Raw genomic sequence first — 19,414 nt, forward strand, 5'->3', positions numbered from 1 at the left:
TTGATTCTAAAAGAGCGTAATGCATTTTGTAATATGACACTTGACACTGCCCACTACGGGGGAGGAGACCACCAAAATATTTTAAAAGTACCATTTCCAAGGTAACGCAATGTCCGATTTCAAAATAGTTTTCACAGGATGAATCTTGGGCTTCTAAGCTTTCAAATTATATATAATTTATGATGATTACTAAAAGATTTGATAGAGAAAAAGGACAACAACAAAAAAAGCGCCAACGGTGACAGTTAAGGGGTTAATAATATTAATAACAATGAATAATAACAACGGCAATCATCATATCATCATCATTTATGACATTTATAATAATAATAATAATAATATACTCAAATTACTATTGTTGTTGTTGTGGTTGTTGAACTATTTTTATCATATTTAACTATTGAACTGTTATTATTATATTTAATCAATTTTGCACAAATAAAGTCCGCTAAAAAACAATAGTGATGATGATTGTTGTTATTTAAATTAAGTTGTTTTGCAGTCAAAATGGTTGCAAATGTGGTTTCATCTTTTTTTAGGTTGTGTGTACAATAATTTTGCATTATGTCAGCATTGCATATATAATTTGTGGAGAAAACAATCCCAAAAATGCTCTTTGACAAGCATTCAAGATGGCAGATAGAGATGAGAGAAATATACTTTAAATTTGTTTTTTGTTTTTTTATTAATAATGAAACGTGTAGATAATTTTTCTAATTAACATTTGACTGGAGTTGTGGCATTTGTGTTGTAAAACAAACCAACAAAATAAATATTTTTGGACCAATGTTTTTCCATGTTTTCACAGGAGTTTGGGAGTTCATTGTTCAAAGGTCCGTTCTCTCACCCTGGACTCATGGGAACCAGAGTTACTGAAGGTCTGCTCAAATATCCAGATTTAGTTTTCCTTCTAATTTCTCTTGGATGACCTTTAACTGTGACATGAGCAAACACGCTCTGACAATAACTGCTGTCTGTTCTGTTGTAATGCAGCTGATGTGTGAACTAGGAAACAGTATCATCAACCACATCTATGAAGGCAGCTGTGAAGAGCAGGGCCTGAAGAAACCGGGACCCAACAGCTCCAGGTAAGTGATGAGGGACACAAATACAAGTGGCTCTTTTTCTGTGCACCTGAATGTTGAGTGTTTAATTGCTGCCTTGATTTTAAGGCAAGAAAAGGAGGCCTGGATCAAAGCGAAGTATGTGGAGAAGAAATTCCTGAAGAAGATGATGGCGAGTGAAGTTCTGGTCAACGGCAGGAGAAAATCGGAGCGCCGATGGAACTCCAGGAAATGCAGGAGACATAACAGCGCCACCACCGTCCCCAAAACACACCGCAAATACAGACAGGAGCCAGGCAGTGCATCTCCTGCAACCCTTTCCTCAGGTAATCAATAAAAATTATGTTTGTTTTACTATGCAAGAAAGTACAATGATCTTACCATGTTTTTTGGACTTTACCATGCTGATAATACCAATACGTATTATGTGAATTGCCATAGCAGATGTGTTAAATGGTAAGTTTTTTTAAAAAGTGACATTTTCCTATTTTTTCCCCCAACTTTCAGCAACTGCTGCTCTGGAGAGAAAGTTCAGACGGGAATCCCTCTTTTGCCCGGATGAGCTGGACACCCTCTTTTCATATTTTGACACTGGTTCAGGACCTCGCAGTAAGTATTATATTCTGGCCAAAAAAATGTTTGGTTCCATATTTGGTTTAATTGCTTGTTTCATGCACTGTTTTGCTTTGTTTTTTTTATACTTTTGTTGTTGTGTGTGTGCATGTGTGTGTGTGTGTGTTTTATTTTGTTTTAATTAGCTTTGTTTTTGTATGCTTTTGTTGTTTTGTTTTGCTTTGATTTGTTTTTGTTAACATTTGTTTATTTGTGTTTCGCTTTGCTTTGTTTTTGTTTACTTTTGTGGTTTTGCATTGTGTTAATTAGCTTTGATTTGTGTTGTTATTGTATACTTTTGTTTTGTTATGGTTTTTTTTTTTTGCTTTGCTTTGCTTTTGTTTACTTTTGTTGATGTGTTTTGCTTTGATTTGTTTTTGTTTACTTTTGTTGATTTGTGTTTTGTTTTCTTGTTTTGTTTTACATGGTTTTTGTTTTGTAGTTTTTTTTTTTTTGGTTTGGGGTTTTGTTGTGCCTTGCATTTTGGTTTGTTTTTGTTTATCTTTGTTATGCATTTTGTTTTGGTTTAGTTTTTTTTTGTTTTGCCTTTTGCTATTTGTTTACTTTTGTGGGTTTGCTTTATTTTAATTAGCTTTTTTTGTTTACATTTCTTTTTTCTTTTTTTTTCACTTTTGTCGTTTTGTTTGCTTTCGTTTTTTTGTGTTATTTTGTTTGGATTTGCTTTGTTTTTTAATTTACTTTTGCTGGTCTGTGTTTTGTTTTTTTGTTTTGATTTGTTGTTGTTTACTTGTTTTGCTTTGTTTTTGTTTCTTTTTGTTGTTTTTGTTTTTGTTTGTTTTTTGCTTTATTTTGTGCTTTCCTTTTCCATTTTTTACTTTGTTTTGTTTTACTTTGTTTTTTTGTGTGCAATTTCATATAGTTGTGTAACTGTGACACATAGTTTCATCATGTTGTCATGTTTGCCATCAATGCACATTGGGTGTTACTGATGCTCTAGAGCAGTGGTATTCCCGACCGGGGTGCCGCGGCACCCTGGGGTGCTGTCTGTCGAGAGCAGGGGTGCCGTGTAAAAAATCATTTTTTAATCTGAATGTCTATACTTTTCAAAGTATCATATCGAAGTTAGAAATTCAAATATTGTGACAAAATTAATTTTGTAGGGTGCCACAAATTTGTTACAATTTCCAAAGGGTGCCGCGACTAAAGAAAGGTTGGGAAACACTGCTCTAGAGTGTAATGTGCCCGCGGTGGGCTTGTGTTGGTCCTGCAGGTCTGAGCAGTGACAGTGGGTTAGGTGGCAGTACTGACGGCAGCACTGACGTCTTGGTGTTTGAGTCTGTGGTGGACAGTGTCACAGAGGAGGGTGAGTGAACCACTGTGTGACTTGATGGTGTTAACCAAGTGTTAATTTTCCATACTGACTGTTGAAGCAGAAAGATCATGTGTTACATGTGTTTTTGTAATGTTCAGAGTGTGAGGTGTCTGAAGACTCCAGTAATGAGGCTGAATTGGAGCCGGAGGCGTCAGATCCAGAAGATTTGAGAGAACTGGATCCCGGAGCATTACTCTATAAGGCCTGTCAGGCGCGAAATCTGCCCGTCATGGCTGAAGCTCTGGCACATGGAGCTGACGTCAACTCAGTGAATGAAGAGGATGAGGGGAAAAGCCCCCTTATTCAGGCTGTGATTGGAGTGAGTCATTACAAAAACATGCAGATGCATTGCACATGCACATATTAGCAGTAACCTAGATAAGAATTGATTTTAAACTTCCAGCTCACTTTAATGGAATGTTAAATAACCATATGCCGTTTTGAGGTTGTAAAGCCCTAATCCTCTGGTTTTCAACATCCAGGGTTCCTTGATAGCCTGCGAGTTTCTGCTCCAAAATGGTGCAGATGTCAACCAAAGAGATCACAGGGGAAGAGGCCCGCTGCATCACGCCACATATTTAGGTCATACTGGGTGAGTGCATGCTCACACACTCTTTACAGATTTACAGATGCCTTTTGCTGTCTTTTGGTGCATTGGAATGTCAAGCAGATTGTATATGAGATGAACAGACATGAATGTCACCACAAAGTCATAATTATGAGCGGGAAAGTGTTTCTGAGTTATGGGCATGCTAGTGAGAAATATAGATTTAAAATAATATATATATTTTAAAAATATAGTTGAATTTTATGCAGAAATAGTACTTCATCTTGCTCCAACCAAAGTTATTTGAATGCACCTGATGTTGTAATTACAACGGTCAACCTCCCAACCCATAAAATACAAACTTCCCAGGAGGACTTGACATACTTGTAGTACTGAATATTTACTATATTCATATACTGTGGTATTTACGAGGTACCACAGTTTGAAAGAATACCATGGAAGACATTTGAAAGAATTCCATGGTTTTACATTGGTACAAGTCCAATGAACATGTTATGACGATGCATATCCAATAAAAAAAAAACGGTAATATCATAATAAGATTTCCAAAAAACATGGTAGCACAATATTATTTCTGGTATTTATTTGTAAGTTCTCGGATGCTGGAGCATTTTAGCAGGTCTCTTACTGCGTATGCAGCTTCGCATCAAGCTAATTATTAAATATTCAATGCTTGAATATTCAAATTAAATGGAAGCTTTTCTACAACTGCAGTTTCTTTATCTTGTGTTTCCAGTCAAGTGTGTTTGTTCCTGAAACGAGGAGCGACCCAGAATGATGGTGATGAGGATGGCCAGGACCCACTGAGCATAGCGGTTCAAGCCGCTAACGCTGACATAGTTACTCTGTAAGTTAAAAAAGTTCCAATGCATGTGTATTTGCTCATGCAAGTTTTACCCAGACAGTATTTACACTACCGTTCAAAGGTATGGAGTCAGAAAGATTATATTTTATCAAAGAAATTAGTCCTTTTATTCAGCAAGGATGCATTATATTGGTCAAAAGTTTTTTTTATTTGGTTAGACATTTATAATGTTACAAAAGAGTTCTATATCAAATAAATGCTCTTATTTTGAACTTTATAATCATCAAAGAATCCTGAAAAAGCATAACATTTCCACCAAATATATTAAGCAGCACAACAGCAAATCAGCATATTAGAATGATTTCTGAAGGATCATGTGAGACCGAAGACTCTAGTAATGATGCTGAATATTCAGCTTTGCATCACAGGAATAAATTACATACTAAAGTATATTCAAATAGAAAGCTGTTATTTTAAGTTGTAATAATATTTCACAATATTACTGTTTTTACTGTATTTTTGCTCAAATGAATGTAGCCTTAATGAGCATGAGAGACTTCTTTCAAAAACATTACAAATCTTACTGACCCCATACTTTTGAATGGTAGTGTATATAAACAATTGTACAAAGTTTGATTCCAAACCAAACCTCTCTTTGTTTCTTTTCTCTATTTCTCTCTCGACAGGTTACGTCTAGCACGTATGAACGAGGAGATGCGCGAGTCGGAGGGTCCGTTCGGTCAGCCAGGTCAATATTCTAGCAGCAGTCCCACAGAGCAGCAATATAAGAGATGCATACAAGAGTTTATCTGTCTCAACATAGCCGAGTGCTAGAGAGCCCAGCGTAGAGCTTTTTTCCCATCATTCCCACCAAGAACTGCCATGTGTTTATCTGTAAAGACGGGCCAGTCTTGCTGGGAATTCCAGCTAAACCAGCTTCAGGTGATTTTAAATGGTTGCTGTCTAGTCAGAATTGGACCAAGCTGATTTAGTTGATTGATCAGGTGAACTTGCAGCCCATGGGGCTGATTTTAACCTAGTGGACCATCTTTCTCAAACTAGTTAGGGCTGGTTAACTATGTCCCAGATCTGGTTACCTAGCTTGACCACTTCACATGCTGCAGATTAGTCACATGATTGACTGGCCACCATAGTTTGGCCTAGCAAGCAGTGATGCTACTCATTTCAAGACAGTTTTTGTATCATTCTTTATAAAATGAAAGTGACCTGTGATTGAGGTAATTGTGGTGGTATTGGTCAAATACCGATTACACAGACTATCGCACAGATCCCTTACTAGTGTATCTAAGTCGTTTAATGAACTAACCTTCAGCATTAGCTTCTATACACACACCTGGCTGCACTTTCACTCTTCACTTACTGTACACTTCAAACAGTTTTATACAGTATGTTAGGCAGCTGTCCATCTATTCTAACAGTGTTCTTCTAGTGGCATTTTTGTACACATGGTTTAAACAGGGATGGGGTGCTTAAAACTGTGTTTTGTGCTTGCAAACGCATGAGGGAGAGTGGGATCAAAAACTGATTTATAAATGTATAAAATGTCTAATCTACTAACTGAACATTTTTGTCGCCTGAAAGGCCACTGTTTTGCACTTTTTCTTAGCTCCATTGTCGTTTCTGTTCGCTTTTTTTGGATGATGTTGTATAAAATGCCTCAAACGGGATTTTTATGCTTTTTTTGAGTACCGCCCAGAGCAATAGTGCAATGATACGACATGATTTTTGTTTTTTGTACTGTGGTAACCGATTGTATTTTTGTAACTTAATATACTTTATTCATTTTACCGTTCACAACCAAACTCCAGTTCAGACACCAAAAAAACGAAAGGCCAATTTAATTACTGGGTGTTAAATTCAACAATTACCGTTCAAAGAGTTTGGGGTCAGTAAGATTTTGTAATGCTACGTCGCTTATGCTCATCAAGGCTGCATTTATTTGATGAAAAATACAGTAAAAATAATGTGAAGTGTTACTACATTTTAATATAACTGTTTTGTATTTTAATGTATTTTCAAATGTCATTTATTCTTGTGATGCAAAGCTGAATTTTCAGCATCATTACTCCAGTCTTCAGTGTCACATGATCCTTCAGAAATCATTCTAATATGCTGATTTGGTAATTTTTGTTATTATTATCAATATGAGAAACTTTTTGTGGAAACCATGATACATTTTTTCAGGGTTTTTGGATAAATAGAAAGTTCAAAGCATTAACAGCATTTTTTTTAAATAGAAATCTTTTATAACATAATAAATATCTTTTACTGTCACTTTTGATCAATTTAATGCATCCTTGCTGAATAAAAGTATTAATTTCTTTAAAAACAATCATACCGACCCAAAACCTAAATGGTAGTGTATGTTAATATATAATGCGGTAGTTTTATTTTTATTTGTTCATTTCTGATATCTCTTTAGTGCATTGATTGCCGTTGCTCTGGTCTGTTTGGTTTCCTGCTGCTTTTTGTCCTTCATGAATCTGCACGTGTAAATGAACTCTCATAATACAGTCTCAACGTCTCGCCAAAACTTATGGATAAAAGATGAACTCCCATGATATACGTCTTAACTATTGGATGACACCGTAAGAAAGTTAACATGTGATGTCATATAAACACTACACTCTAAAAAATGCTGGGTTGTTTCAACCCAACTTTGGGTCAAATATGGACTAACCCAACAGTTGGGTTAAATTTTTACATTACATTTTTAACCCAAAATAGTCTATATTTGACCCAAAGTTGGGTTGAAACAACCCAGCATTTTTTAGAGTGTATATATTCCTGGGAGTCATAAATACTCAAGATCCCAACCAAAGAGCACAGACAAAAACAGCACTTGTTGAGAGAAAATTCATTTATACATGTGTTGTCTGTAGTTTGTGAACAGGCTAGAGTACTGTAAAGTTTTCCCTGACAGGTTTGGGGTGAAAGGTCATTGGTTGGTGTGTTTTGTCTCTCTCTCTCTGGCCAATGAAATTGTAGCACTTTCTGTTTAACATGAACGTTTTGTTTTGTGAATATCAAATGAGTATTACTCCCAAAGTGACAAACATGACATTTTGTGAAGAATGCAGCCAAAGGGGCACCGCTATTAAAAAAAAAAAATACTGTATAACAAGATATGTTCTTGATTGTGGCTGTAGCTCATAACCTCTTTTATTGCTTGCTTTCATATTTCTGCTTTTCTTTTCATGTCGGCGTCATTATAAAATATGTCTGAATATTGTAATATTGAACTGAGCATTCTTCTGTAAATTAGAACCTCTGCAACTTCTGTTTTTCTTTTTGCTCTTGCCCTTTTATCTGTTCTCTCCTCCTAAACAGAAAAGAATCATGACAATAAATGAAACGTGACTGAAGTACTAACTGCTTGTGCTTGCCTTCTCTTCTCCTGCCTCTTTCTTCTCTGTAGTGCTTTGCTGAGTTACTGTGCAATATTACATAACCATCTGCATTAACTCACAAACTTACTGATTTTGCTGCTGTAAGTGTTTTTCTTGTGAGGTCTTGTTTAAAGTTTTATGTTTTTTTTTAACCCTCAAATTCTGTTCTTGTGTTTGGGATCCTAGAGACCCTGACACTCTACTTTTAAAATACTAGCATTCATTTTGAAATTAAATCATTTTTATTCAAATGTCCTCTGACTGAATCAAACCCCAGAACATGAGGGTTAAAGTTATATATTATTTATTAACTATATAATACAAACATACACTACCGTTCAAAAGTTTGAGGGTTGGTACATTTTTTTTTATATATATATACTTTTAAAAGTTCCTTATGCTCACACAAAGGCAACATTTACTTGATTAAAAATGTAGAAAAATCAGTAATGTGAAATATTATTACAATTTAAAATAGCTGTTTTCTATTGTAATATATTTTCAAATGTAATTTATTCCTGTGATGCAAAGCTGAATTTTCAGCATCATTACTCCAGACTTCAGTGTCACGTGATCCTTCAGAAATCATACTAATATGCTGATTTGCTGCTCAAGAAACATTTCTTATTATTATCAATGTTGAAAACAGTTGGGCTGACCAATATTTTGTGAAAAACGTCACTTTTGTTCAATTTAATGCTTCTTTGCTGAATAAAAGTATTAATTTCTTTTTAAAAAACTTACTGTCCCCAATATTTTGAACGTCTATTATTATTATTATTATATAATTGACAAAAAAGCAACTTGTTTATGGTTGTCCTATAGACTTTCATTGTAAATTTATAAAATTCAATAGAACTTCTATTTAAACAGCAATGGGACAGAACTCAACTTTTATTTTGAATCTCTCTTTCGATGGTTGTTGTGCAGACACTAGTCAGTACGCATGAGTACCCATCCTGGGAAGACAGGGACAGTCTCCTCATTGTAAATCAAGCATGAGAAATTCACACACTTTAGCAAAGTGTTCAAACCCACTCTTTGTCCCCTTCAAAGTTTCAGTTGTTGCCATGGTTACCCAGACAGCACAAAGACCCTATATGGCACAAGAAGGCTCATTTTGATGGGGCTGCATAGTGCTGTTTCTGTCCCTTTAATTCGAACTCTAAATCTTGAAGTGCATTAAAACCCTCTGAAAGCACTGTTATTGTAATAGACTTGATCTCCATACTCTGCCATTCAGAGACCTGCTTTTGCATTAGTAAAGCTTCCAACATAAGATATTTACCATCTTTTTACATCAATTTTATACAAAAGCATCCATTCACATTACAGCTGCATTTCAGGAGTTATATGTACAGTCACATTAACTGTGTTTGATCCCATTTTAGGTGACGCCACGTACCTGGACATTTTCCGAGAGTTTTCCCATATGGCATCCCACAATCCTGAGAAGCTGAAACGGAGGAGTGTTCACTTCCGTCACTCCTTCAGGTAGTTAGATGATATCTATTAGGCATCTGTAAAATAAATGTTATATATATATATATATATATATATAAAATATGTTTTTCTTTTTTGAATATAGAGTGTGACAGATCAACTTTTAAACTTTGGTCACCAATCAAGCTGGAGCAGAAGACACTTTTGACTGGCTGATATCATAAGTGGACTTTAAACAATAATTATGGACATGTTGAATGTTTGCATTGATTTGAATGCTATTTTTGTATCTTTATGGGGTCAGCTGGACTTATCCCCACTGTTTGGTGTTTATTTTCTTCATTTGCATTCTTCTTCTTTTAGCCATTGACAGTAACAGGCACTTAATTAAACACTAAATGTCAAAACATCTGCCATTTATGGTTTAACTGTTAAAACATATAATCAAAAATATCATGCATGCTCATGATCGCAAAAATTATCTCAATACTATTATTACAAGCATCGCTATTATTATCCTCTATAATGAAACATATCTGGCGCTGATTATTCTTTCTGTTTTTAAAGCAGTTGAAATAAGGAAGTTGTTTTTGGAGAATCTGCAGTGATTTTGTCTGTTGCTGTAGTGATGATTGTACTGTTTTGTATCGACTATACTGGTGTAGTCTTTATATTTTATCTGTACAGCCACTATAAATCATTGCAAATTCAAATACAGATATTGTATATTGTCTTTTTAGATGCAAATTGATAATATATCATAAAATGATGGTATTTTGTTAAAATGCAAAAACATTGAGTGGACCTTTTGTTGTGGGAAATAAATATATCTAAAAAAAATCTGCTGGTTTTGAGATTTAAAAAATTGTCAATTAAAATTACAATTTTGCTGCATAATAACCTGGGTTATTTACACATGTGACGCATCAGGTAAGGGAGATAAATTATTAGATTTTTTTTGGGTTACAGTATATTTTCCATAAAAATGTCTCAAAAAAAGATTTTGCCCGCACAATTTAATGTATTTTGGCTGAAGACAAAGTAAGTTTGGCCATTAAGATGGACAAGTAATTTGACGGACAATAAGGACTGAGAGTTACCTTACATTCAGGTGTCCACATGAAGTTTGGTTTGACATTTCAACCATTCCGGACCAATGAATCAGTCTTATGAACCGGCTCTTTGTAATGAATCAAAAACATGCAGTGAGATCACAGTAGTCCGATTCCCAAACGAATGCCTCGTTTGTGAACTGGTTCTTTATCTTTTATGTTTTTTTTATCTTTGGTGAATAAAAAAAAAAACTACAGTTCGACGAGTAAACCGATTCCCGAACGAATGAATCTTGTGAGTCGGTTCTTAAAGTGAATCAAGGACATATAGGGTTGTCCATTCTCCGAAGTTCGAACCAATTACTTTTATGAGCCGGTTCTTTACAGTGAATCATAAACACACAGGCCAAACAGTAAAGTCTGATTCCTGAACGAATTACTAATGAGTCGGTTTTTTATTATGAATCATAAACATCTATGGCGATGAGTACAGTCTGATTCCCGAACAAATAACTCCAATGAGTCGGTTCTTAATAGTGACTCATTAACACACAGGTCGAGCAGTGTAGTTTGATTCCCGAGAGAATGACTCTGATGACTCGGTTCTTTAGACCAAAATCACTGTGGTTACTGACTGCTACACATTACGTATAAATAATGTTTTATATTAATTAATTAATTAATTATTTATTTTGATGTGTTAAATGTTGATTAAAGTATTTTTCGGCGACACACTGCACACCATGCTGCACAAATGCTTTTCTTATTTCAAACATTTCTTCATTTAAAAATCTCATTCCTAATCCTAAATCCACATGCATTTTTTGCATGTGAGTGCAACTCGGTCTAATCATGTCAGGCATTTATTTTGAAAGGCAGCCGAGCGCTTTTCAGAACTTTTATTTTCCCTTTTACCTCATCACTTCCTGGTGTTGCGGCAGCCATATTGGAATGGGGGATAGATGACAATTTCACCTTAGCCGAAGAGCTACATTTTTGTTATTTTTGAAAGTTTATCAAGGACGTATTCACTCTGAAATTAAAGGGATATCAATATATCACCCCAATTTGACCGTGGTCGATCCCGTGGAGGGCGTTGAAAGAGGTGAGACTGAACCGTTAAAATCCCCTTTCGGTGTGTAAGGCTGTGTTTTAAAACCTAGTAAACTATCTACCTAGACAGAATTGGTTGACATCATAATGTAAAACTGAACGTTTAGAATGATTATGTCTTGATAGGCAGCTCACTAGGTTTTGAAACACTCCTTGTCTCCGTTTAAGCGCCGTTTACTCGTATCGTTGTTGTTTAGTCATATTTACACCCGTTTGTCAGTGTTATTGTCTTATTTTGGCTACAGTTGCAGACTGTTAAGGTATTAACCGCACAGTAAACATATGCCACCATGTTGTTTTAAATAGCAGTTGTTTAAATTGTTGACAATCATAACAATACGGTTGCAATTAATGTTAACAAACATGATCTGAGTAGTGTTGATGTATCTCAGGCTTTATATATACTTGTAAATCTTCTGTTTTTCATATTTGTCTAATTTATGAACACTAGGAAGTGTTCGGATTGTATTGTGTAACTGAGAAAGCCATGTGATTTCACAGATGAGCAACAATTTAAACAAGAGGGCCCCAACCACAGCAACACAGCGGTTAAAACAGGATTACCTGCGCATTAAGAAAGATCCAGTCCCGTACATCTGTGCTGAACCTCTGCCCTCCAACATTTTGGAATGGTACATTTAATTTCCTTCAAAACTTTTATTATATTATATTATATTATATGTTATATACATAAACACACACAAGCACACACTACCAGTCAAAACGTTTGGAATAATTAACACTTTTGAATGTTTTTGAAAGAAGTCGCTTATGCTTACCAAGGCTGCATTTATTTAATAGAAAAATACAGTAAAAATATAATTTTAAAAATATATATTTTTACAATTTAAAATAAGTGTTTTCAGTTCTAATTTATTTTTAAATCTGATAAATTTTCAATGTTATATATATATATATATAATATTTTTGTGGAAACTGTGATACACTACCATTCAAAAGTTTTTTTTTTAAAGAAGTAAAATGAATACTTTTATTCTGCAAGGACACATTAAATTGACCAAACGTGTCAATAAAGGCATTTATAATGTTAAAAAAGATTTCTATTTCAACTGAATGCTGTTCTTTTGAACTTTCTATTAATCGAAGACTGTATCATGGTTTTCACAAAAATAATAATAATAAGCAAAAAAAACGGATAATAATAAGTACTGTTTATTATAATAATAAGAACCATTATTAATATATGAGCACTAATTATTAGTTGATAATAATTAAGTACTAAATCAGAATATTAGAATATTTTTTATCAAAAAAAAAAATGCAGCCTTGGTGAGCATGAGAGACTTCTTTCAGAAACATTTAAAAACTGTAATTATCCAGTGTATGTTTTATTTTATTTTACATGATTTACTGTTTGTTGTCACGGTTTAAGTTTAAAGCTTCATCAAGAGTTTCATCATAATCCTTCTTTTTTTTTTTTATCCTTTTATAATCAATTTTCTGATTTATATTATATTTAGCAGATGATGATTTATATTGTATTTAGCAGAATGTTCACTCTTGCTTCCATTCAATGAAAGTGAAGCTCTCAAAAGGACACAAAAGCACCATGAAAGTGGTCTATATGACTATATGATATATTCCAAGTCGTCTAAAGCAGAATGATGCTTTTATGTGAGGATTTGGACTGAAATTGAAGTGCACTGTTTTTATGGACTACTTTTATGGTGCTTATTTGTCCTTTTTAGAGCATGACTGCCCATTGACTGTCTCTATATGATTATATTATATGTAGAAACAGTTTAAAATTCTCAAAAACATCTGACAGGACTTCTATCATGTATTATAATCTACATGAAAGACTTTATATGATTAGATACTATCTCATCCCAGGCTTTCTTTCTCTTTCAGGCATTATCTAGTACGTGGCCCTGAGAAAACTCCATATGAAGGTGATTTCCCCCTTTAATTTCACATGAGTGCTTCCTTTTATCAAATTGTGCAGTTTCTGCTTCATTTTGACTTGTCTTTTGTATTTCATAGGTGGCTACTATCATGGCAAACTCATTTTCCCACGGGAATTCCCGTTCAAACCACCAAGCATATACATGATCACACCCAACGGCAGATTTAAATGTAATACAAGGTACACAGCCTCAGACTTCCATTTTCTTTTTAAGACCTTTATTTAAGCACTAAGGTATGTAAGCATGGTTATTTTGAGCATAGTTACAGCTAAAGGTCGTTGTTAGGCAAGGCACAGCCAGCAGTGAAATGTTTACTATATAATAAAATTCTTTCATTAAAACATTCTTTTATGAAGCACACTCATTAAGTGCCATGTCCATCCATCTGCTGCTACGCTGCTGTTTGGGAACGCAGTCGTTTAACAGTTCTGGAAGGCAATTATACAGAAATACTGTGACGAGACGACAGACTTTGCTCGGGCATTTCCGAATGACCATAACAACATTTCAGATGCTGTGAATGAGATCGGTCCGCTGGTTAGTCAGGTTTTGCTGTCCCATAGCGCAAAGTAGCATGACTTTTTTGATGCACTTGGAGGAATTTATTCGCAAAATGCATTTCAATCTCCCATTAATTATTCGCATTAACCCTTTTTCGCTCAAGTCAAAAATCACCTCAAGCGAGCGTAAAAACTTTTTTGCGAATTAAGGCATTTTTATTCGAAATTCAGCGTTTCCATCACTCGATTCTGATGCGATACTTCAAAATGCGCATAAAAGCAGGGTGATGGAAACCCAGCTACTGATTAGCTTGCTTTAGGGTTAGAGCTAAACTCTGCAGGAAAGTGGATCTCGTGGGCCAGATTTGAGGATCCCTGATGTAAACTAAGATTGGCCTCTGTGGGTCCTGCACACGTTTTACTTCATAGTTTCTTCATACTGTATTGTGAGTTTTTGCTTGGTCGGTACTCTGAATTGATGAATCAGCATCTACATCCGTTTCTTTAAAAGTCTCAAACGTTCAAGTCAGAAGAACAATACCATTCATAATACAATGCATAATGACTTGCTTTCTCTTTCTCTTTCAGGTTGTGTCTTTCTATCACAGATTTTCACCCTGACACATGGAACCCTGCATGGTCCGTATCCACCATCTTAACCGGCCTCCTGAGCTTCATGGTTGAAAAAGGCCCGACTCTCGGCAGTATCGAAACCTCTGACTTCACAGTGAGTGTCACGTTGATTTAAAATCACAGTCAAATGCTTTAAGCATTTCACTGCTTTTGAGGGGGGTGTAATTGGTTTTTCTTACCATATAAAAACCCTCAAAGCTTTTTATATGAAATACTCTATAAATGCTCTAAATACTCTGACTAAATCAAAATAAAATGCTAATAAGTGTCTATAAATTATGCACAAGATATGAAGCTGTTTTAGTATACATTTGCATTAATTGGGTGTATTGTTCACAGATTTTCTGAGCTTTTTTTGTTATTGTAAAGCCGTACTAAAACTAGTAAGAACACTGCTGTTTAAACTGTTGTTTTTTTAAATAAGTGCTGTTCTTGTACCAGGGGAAAATGTATTCCATAAAAATATAAAGCAGATAAAAGAACTTAAATCAGCATATTAGAATCTGAAGGATCATGTGACATTAAAAACTGGAGTAAGGATGCTGAAAATTCAACTTTGCATCACAGGAATAAATTACATAAACATACATATGAAATATATTGTACTAGAAAACAGAAATTGTAATAATGTTTCACAATATTACTGTTTTAATGAGTTTTTTGACCATGTAAATGCAGCCTTTGAGCATAAGAGATTTCTTTTAAAAAAAACATGAAAAATGTTACCAACTCCAGATTTTTGAATGGTACAGTATACTTTTGAATTTACAGTATACTTCATTATACTAGGGAGAAATTCACTACGTGGACATTGTTTTGACATCTATTTACATATTAACAGCTTTTTTGTCACTTGTTTTTGTGGGCCAGGACTTGATTTTATCTATCAGAAATTAATTGTATATTAAAGTGGCCATTGCATACCATATTTGTGACATTATTCAAAAATGTGATGAAGCAATTTAAATTTATTTGAATATGAAAGAGTTCTTGAAATGAGCTCTATGCATAAACATGTACAAAGTACATACATGGGATACATTTTAATGCCGTGTTTGCTTTTATTATGTTCCCTGCAGAAAAGACAGTTGGCCTCCCAGAGTCTTGCTTTCAACATCAAGGACAAAGTCTTTTGTGAACTGTTTCCAGATGTTGTTGAAGTAAGTACCGTGCCAGACTTCCTCACAGATGTATGCGCGAGCAGTAAACACATTCTTATAACAAATATATTAACACTTGATCCCTTTCACCCCCCTTTAAACAGGAAATCAAGCAGAAGCAGCGTATGCAGGAGGAGCTCAGGTCCCGCTCACAGGCGCTGCCCCTCCCCGACGTGGTGCCGGATGGCGAAGCCCACCACGCGCAAAACGGGCACCTTCCCCTGAACGGGCATCTGCCCCCCGGCGCGGCCCACCCGCCCGACCTCCAGCAGGTCAACCGTAACCATGGACTCCTGGGTGGAGCACTTGCTAATTTGTTCGTCATCGTAGGTTTCGCTGCTTTCGCCTACACGGTCAAGTACGTTCTGCGGAGCATCGCGCAGGAATGAATCGCCCAATGAGAAACGCCGACGTGAGGGACGAAAGGCTGGTGCTGTTCTCACGACCAAAATAGGTAGCGAGAAATCAAAAGGGTTTTCTCACAACCAAATAAAATGAAGCAGTGTCCCGTTAATGAAATTGAGAGCTTGGTGATTTCCTCCATAGTGGCGACAACCAGATCTTGTGTGCAACGGCCCGTAAAGGGCAAGGTCACGTGAAATGATGGCTTTATTAACATGTAAGGACATTTAAAAAAAAAAAAGCAAATTTTCTACCTTACCCAATTCCCTGAAGAAGCCAACTTCATATGACCGTGAAATTAATCCAAGTGGACTTTTTTAGAGCCTGAGTCAGCATTTGTTGTTGTTCACGTTTCTCATTGATCTGTAAGATTTTAGAATCTGTGCATATAGGACGCTGAGTTTTTAAGATTAAAAGAGAAAAAAGTCCAATCATTCCTTAAAAACAACAACAAAATAAAATACATTTCTGAAGTGTCGCACCAATTATTGCTGTGACGAAAATCACTGACTATTTTATTTGATGGAAATGGCTCAACTCTGTAAACATGCTTTACCAATGGAAATTTGTTTTTAAATGCATTTGTGCTCGCTTGCGCTACGCCAACCGTAACAACCAGTTAGGCCAGGAAAGAAGAGATTTAAAATGAATTATTTGTCTTTTGTTTGTCTGTGATTCAGCGCTCCAAGTGTACATTAACTTTCTTTCAGAGGGGGTCACTGTCGGCCAAAAGAAAAGCATATGAACTCTTTTTTTTTTTTTTTTCTTCTTTTTCTTTTCAGGCCATGTAACACTATAAATTGTTTTTGTGCAATATATAGTATTGTCAGCACTACTTGGCTTTCATGATACACCGCACTTCTTTTCTTTTCAAAGGGTTGTGATTTATGCAATAATTCTTAAGAAATTGAAATATCAATTACATTTTTGTTATAAACATAGGCAGGTGAATATGCATTAAATTCTTACCTTTCCTGTTGTACTGTAAGATCTTTGGTTGTGTTCATTAGGACAAGTGCTTTGAGTTGCACAAATAATTCACAACAAAACTTGCAAGTCGAAGTCCAGTTTGCTGAGGCCTACATGCACCGCAAAACATCTCTTTCTGGGTCAGAATGGTCGTATCGCTGCTCATTCGGACTGGGAGGGAATTAATGCTGTCTTTGTACCAGTATGTTCTGGTCTCCCAGATTCAAGTGTTCTGATGTCCCGAATACTAGCAGTAATACTTTTTTTCAGCACCTCCATGAACAATGTTGATCGATATCCTTTCCTTTAGAGGGGTGTGTAATCAGAGATAGTCATGTTGTGTTTACATTTTGAATAAATAATATTCTGTTAAAGAAAGCAGTCCTTCGTGTGTGATTCAAATCCAGGTCTTGTCATTTGACAGAAGACAGTGATGCGATGTCAGCTGTAAACAAATTCAGTGAAAATACCCTTTCAGGCAAAACACTTCTTAACCTCATACACATTATACATGTCATCCACAGCCACTAAGATGAAATTGCATTTGAACAGTCCCAAGTCCCTTAAAATGTAAAAAAAAGTTCATAAAAATTCCCTAAAACTTGTAGGCACATGCATACACATGCAAATACTAATTATCAATATTCAGAATTATTGCTGACATCACTTGTGGATGTATATATATATGAAAATTGAACGAAAAAGCACTATAATGTATCTAATTTTATATGTACACCATGGTTATACCACTACTTTTTTGAAGAACCTTACCAACACAAAATGCGGAAAACCGTAACTGCCGCAGCTACAAGACTAGATTTATACATCACGTGACACGCCTCCGGCCAATCAGCGCTCGATCTCACACCCCGGAAATGGAGTCTGTTTAATGTCCTACATTCATCTCCAGGTCTCAGTCATAATTCTGTGCGCTGCCCTTGCAGAATATTAATGTGTAACGATGTTGTTGACTGTGCGTTGGGCTGTGTCTAACATTATTAGACACCCGGAATCTCCTCGGCTCGAATAAAGAGACGTTTTTATGGAGGGACATTTCTATAAAAAAGAGAAAACAATGAGGCCTAATAGGAAAAATTAGGAAAAAGTGTCAAGCTGAGGAATTCAACACACAGCAGGTGAGCTGCAAAGATGTTACACTGCACGATGACAGTTGATGTGAAGTTTTATGAAGCGTGTTGCATGCATACAGCACGTCAGGTTGTGTTTCCGCAGCCAGCGGAATGTTTGACACGACAGTCACGGTGTGTGTTGGCTGGTAATGTTAGTACATGTTAGTGCATGTTTGACTGTCACCATGAAAGTTGTATAGTTTGTTTGTGAAACATTTGTCGCTGTCACACCTCTTTTTTATCACACAGTAGCAACTATTGCCATGACAACCCCTCCCAATTAACTGGCTACAGCCATTTCTATAGCAACCACCCTGGATCACCTAGCTAGAGCGGTTGCTATGGCAACGTACGTTTGATTTGTTCTTGGCTTTGTCTGGATCGGTTCAGGTTTTCAAAAATTCATTAAAATTACAAATCACTTGAATGCATATCTTTAATGATGAACTTGTTTTCATTTCTGAATTAGAAGTAATTCTGATATTTTTTGTGGGGCTAAAAGTGAAAAAATCTTTTAAACTAATTCTAATGTAACTGAAAAATGTAGTTGAAAACTTGAAATTCTTGGAAAAAAATTATAGACATTATTATTTGTTATGTCTTTAATAAGCAGTGTAGTTATGTTTTAAAATATTAATATAAAAAACTTTTAACACTAATGTTACTTATAACTTAATAATATTTGACTAATATTTTGAACCTATAACCAACCTATCAATGAAAAACCTAAATTTAATGTTTTTTTTTTTATTCAAGTCAAATGAAGTTAACCTAAAGAAAACTTCTGATATTTGCATAACTGCATATTAAAAAAAAGTAAAATAATGATTAAGTTGTATGGGGAGATTATTTTATGAAATTAGTTATTTAAAAACATTAAAATGTATTGAGTGTAACATAAACATAAAAATGACATGAGTGTATCTCTTCTGTGATAGACATTTTTTAATTTCTGAATTAAAAGTCATTTTGATATTTTTAGGAACTAAAAGTGAATATATAGGGTCTAGGGTAATGTGTGTGTGTGTGTGTGTGTGTGTGTGTATTAGGGCTGCACAATTAATCAAATTACAATTACAGATGCCACGATTACATAATTGTTCAAAGTCCACTTATGTTTTTTGCTTGTTTATTTTCATATAAAAAATATGGCATGCAGTTGCTTCAAACAATGGTATAAACATCATTCAGTGTAAATAATGATATTCGTAATTAATAATCGCTATTAAAATTTCAAGGTAACAATCGACATTTATGATTTTTGTCATTATCGTGCAGCCCTAATATGTATG

At 35.1% G+C, this 19,414-nt stretch overlaps 3 protein-coding genes across 4 annotated transcripts in view; all 3 read left to right on the forward strand.

Annotated features, from left to right (window-relative positions):
- Positions 1-10,035, forward strand: part of acap3a (ArfGAP with coiled-coil, ankyrin repeat and PH domains 3a) — a 72,576-nt gene extending 62,541 nt beyond the window's left edge. Inside the window, exons 16-26 of one of the 2 annotated variants that reach the window (XM_016510838.1) lie at positions 809-878; positions 994-1,088; positions 1,173-1,390; positions 1,572-1,673; positions 2,899-3,000; positions 3,108-3,328; positions 3,492-3,601; positions 4,314-4,424; positions 5,069-5,130; positions 9,184-9,286; positions 9,381-10,035. In XM_016510838.1, the coding sequence (XP_016366324.1) occupies positions 809-878; positions 994-1,088; positions 1,173-1,390; positions 1,572-1,673; positions 2,899-3,000; positions 3,108-3,328; positions 3,492-3,601; positions 4,314-4,424; positions 5,069-5,130; positions 9,184-9,286; positions 9,381-9,387 (1,201 nt within the window). In that variant the 3' untranslated portion in view covers positions 9,388-10,035. The remainder of the gene's footprint in view (positions 1-808; positions 879-993; positions 1,089-1,172; positions 1,391-1,571; positions 1,674-2,898; positions 3,001-3,107; positions 3,329-3,491; positions 3,602-4,313; positions 4,425-5,068; positions 5,131-9,183; positions 9,287-9,380) is intronic. The other variant, XM_016510839.1, reaches the window with a different exon arrangement.
- Positions 10,036-11,190: 1,155 nt separating this feature from the next.
- ube2j2 (ubiquitin-conjugating enzyme E2, J2 (UBC6 homolog, yeast)) lies at positions 11,191-16,264 on the forward strand. The gene is made up of 7 exons (XM_016510843.1): positions 11,191-11,392; positions 11,902-12,032; positions 13,273-13,313; positions 13,405-13,507; positions 14,417-14,555; positions 15,541-15,621; positions 15,726-16,264. Exons 2-7 carry the CDS (start codon positions 11,902-11,904, stop codon positions 16,008-16,010), a joined length of 780 nt encoding a protein of 259 aa, XP_016366329.1. The 5' UTR covers positions 11,191-11,392; the 3' UTR covers positions 16,011-16,264.
- Positions 16,265-17,882: 1,618 nt separating this feature from the next.
- Positions 17,883-19,414, forward strand: part of LOC107706960 (homeodomain-interacting protein kinase 1-like) — a 24,430-nt gene continuing 22,898 nt past the window's right edge. Inside the window, exon 1 of the mRNA XM_016510812.1 lies at positions 17,883-18,128. The gene's annotated coding sequence lies outside the window, so the exon portion shown is untranslated. The remainder of the gene's footprint in view (positions 18,129-19,414) is intronic.

The sequence above is a fragment of the Sinocyclocheilus rhinocerous genome, unplaced genomic scaffold, assembly GCF_001515625.1.
Source record: "Sinocyclocheilus rhinocerous isolate Xijiao unplaced genomic scaffold, SAMN03320098_v1.1 scaffold714, whole genome shotgun sequence".
Taxonomy (NCBI): domain Eukaryota; kingdom Metazoa; phylum Chordata; class Actinopteri; order Cypriniformes; family Cyprinidae; genus Sinocyclocheilus; species Sinocyclocheilus rhinocerous.

Coding starts and splice junctions, on each gene's coding strand:
- ube2j2 (XM_016510843.1), top strand. CDS start 11,902: ATGAGCAACAATTTAAACAAGAGGGCCCCAACCACAGCAACACAGCGG. Junction 12,033..13,272: donor CCCTCCAACATTTTGGAATG/GTACATTTAATT, acceptor TTTCTCTTTCAG/GCATTATCTAGTACGTGGCC. Junction 13,508..14,416: donor AGATTTAAATGTAATACAAG/GTACACAGCCTC, acceptor TTTCTCTTTCAG/GTTGTGTCTTTCTATCACAG.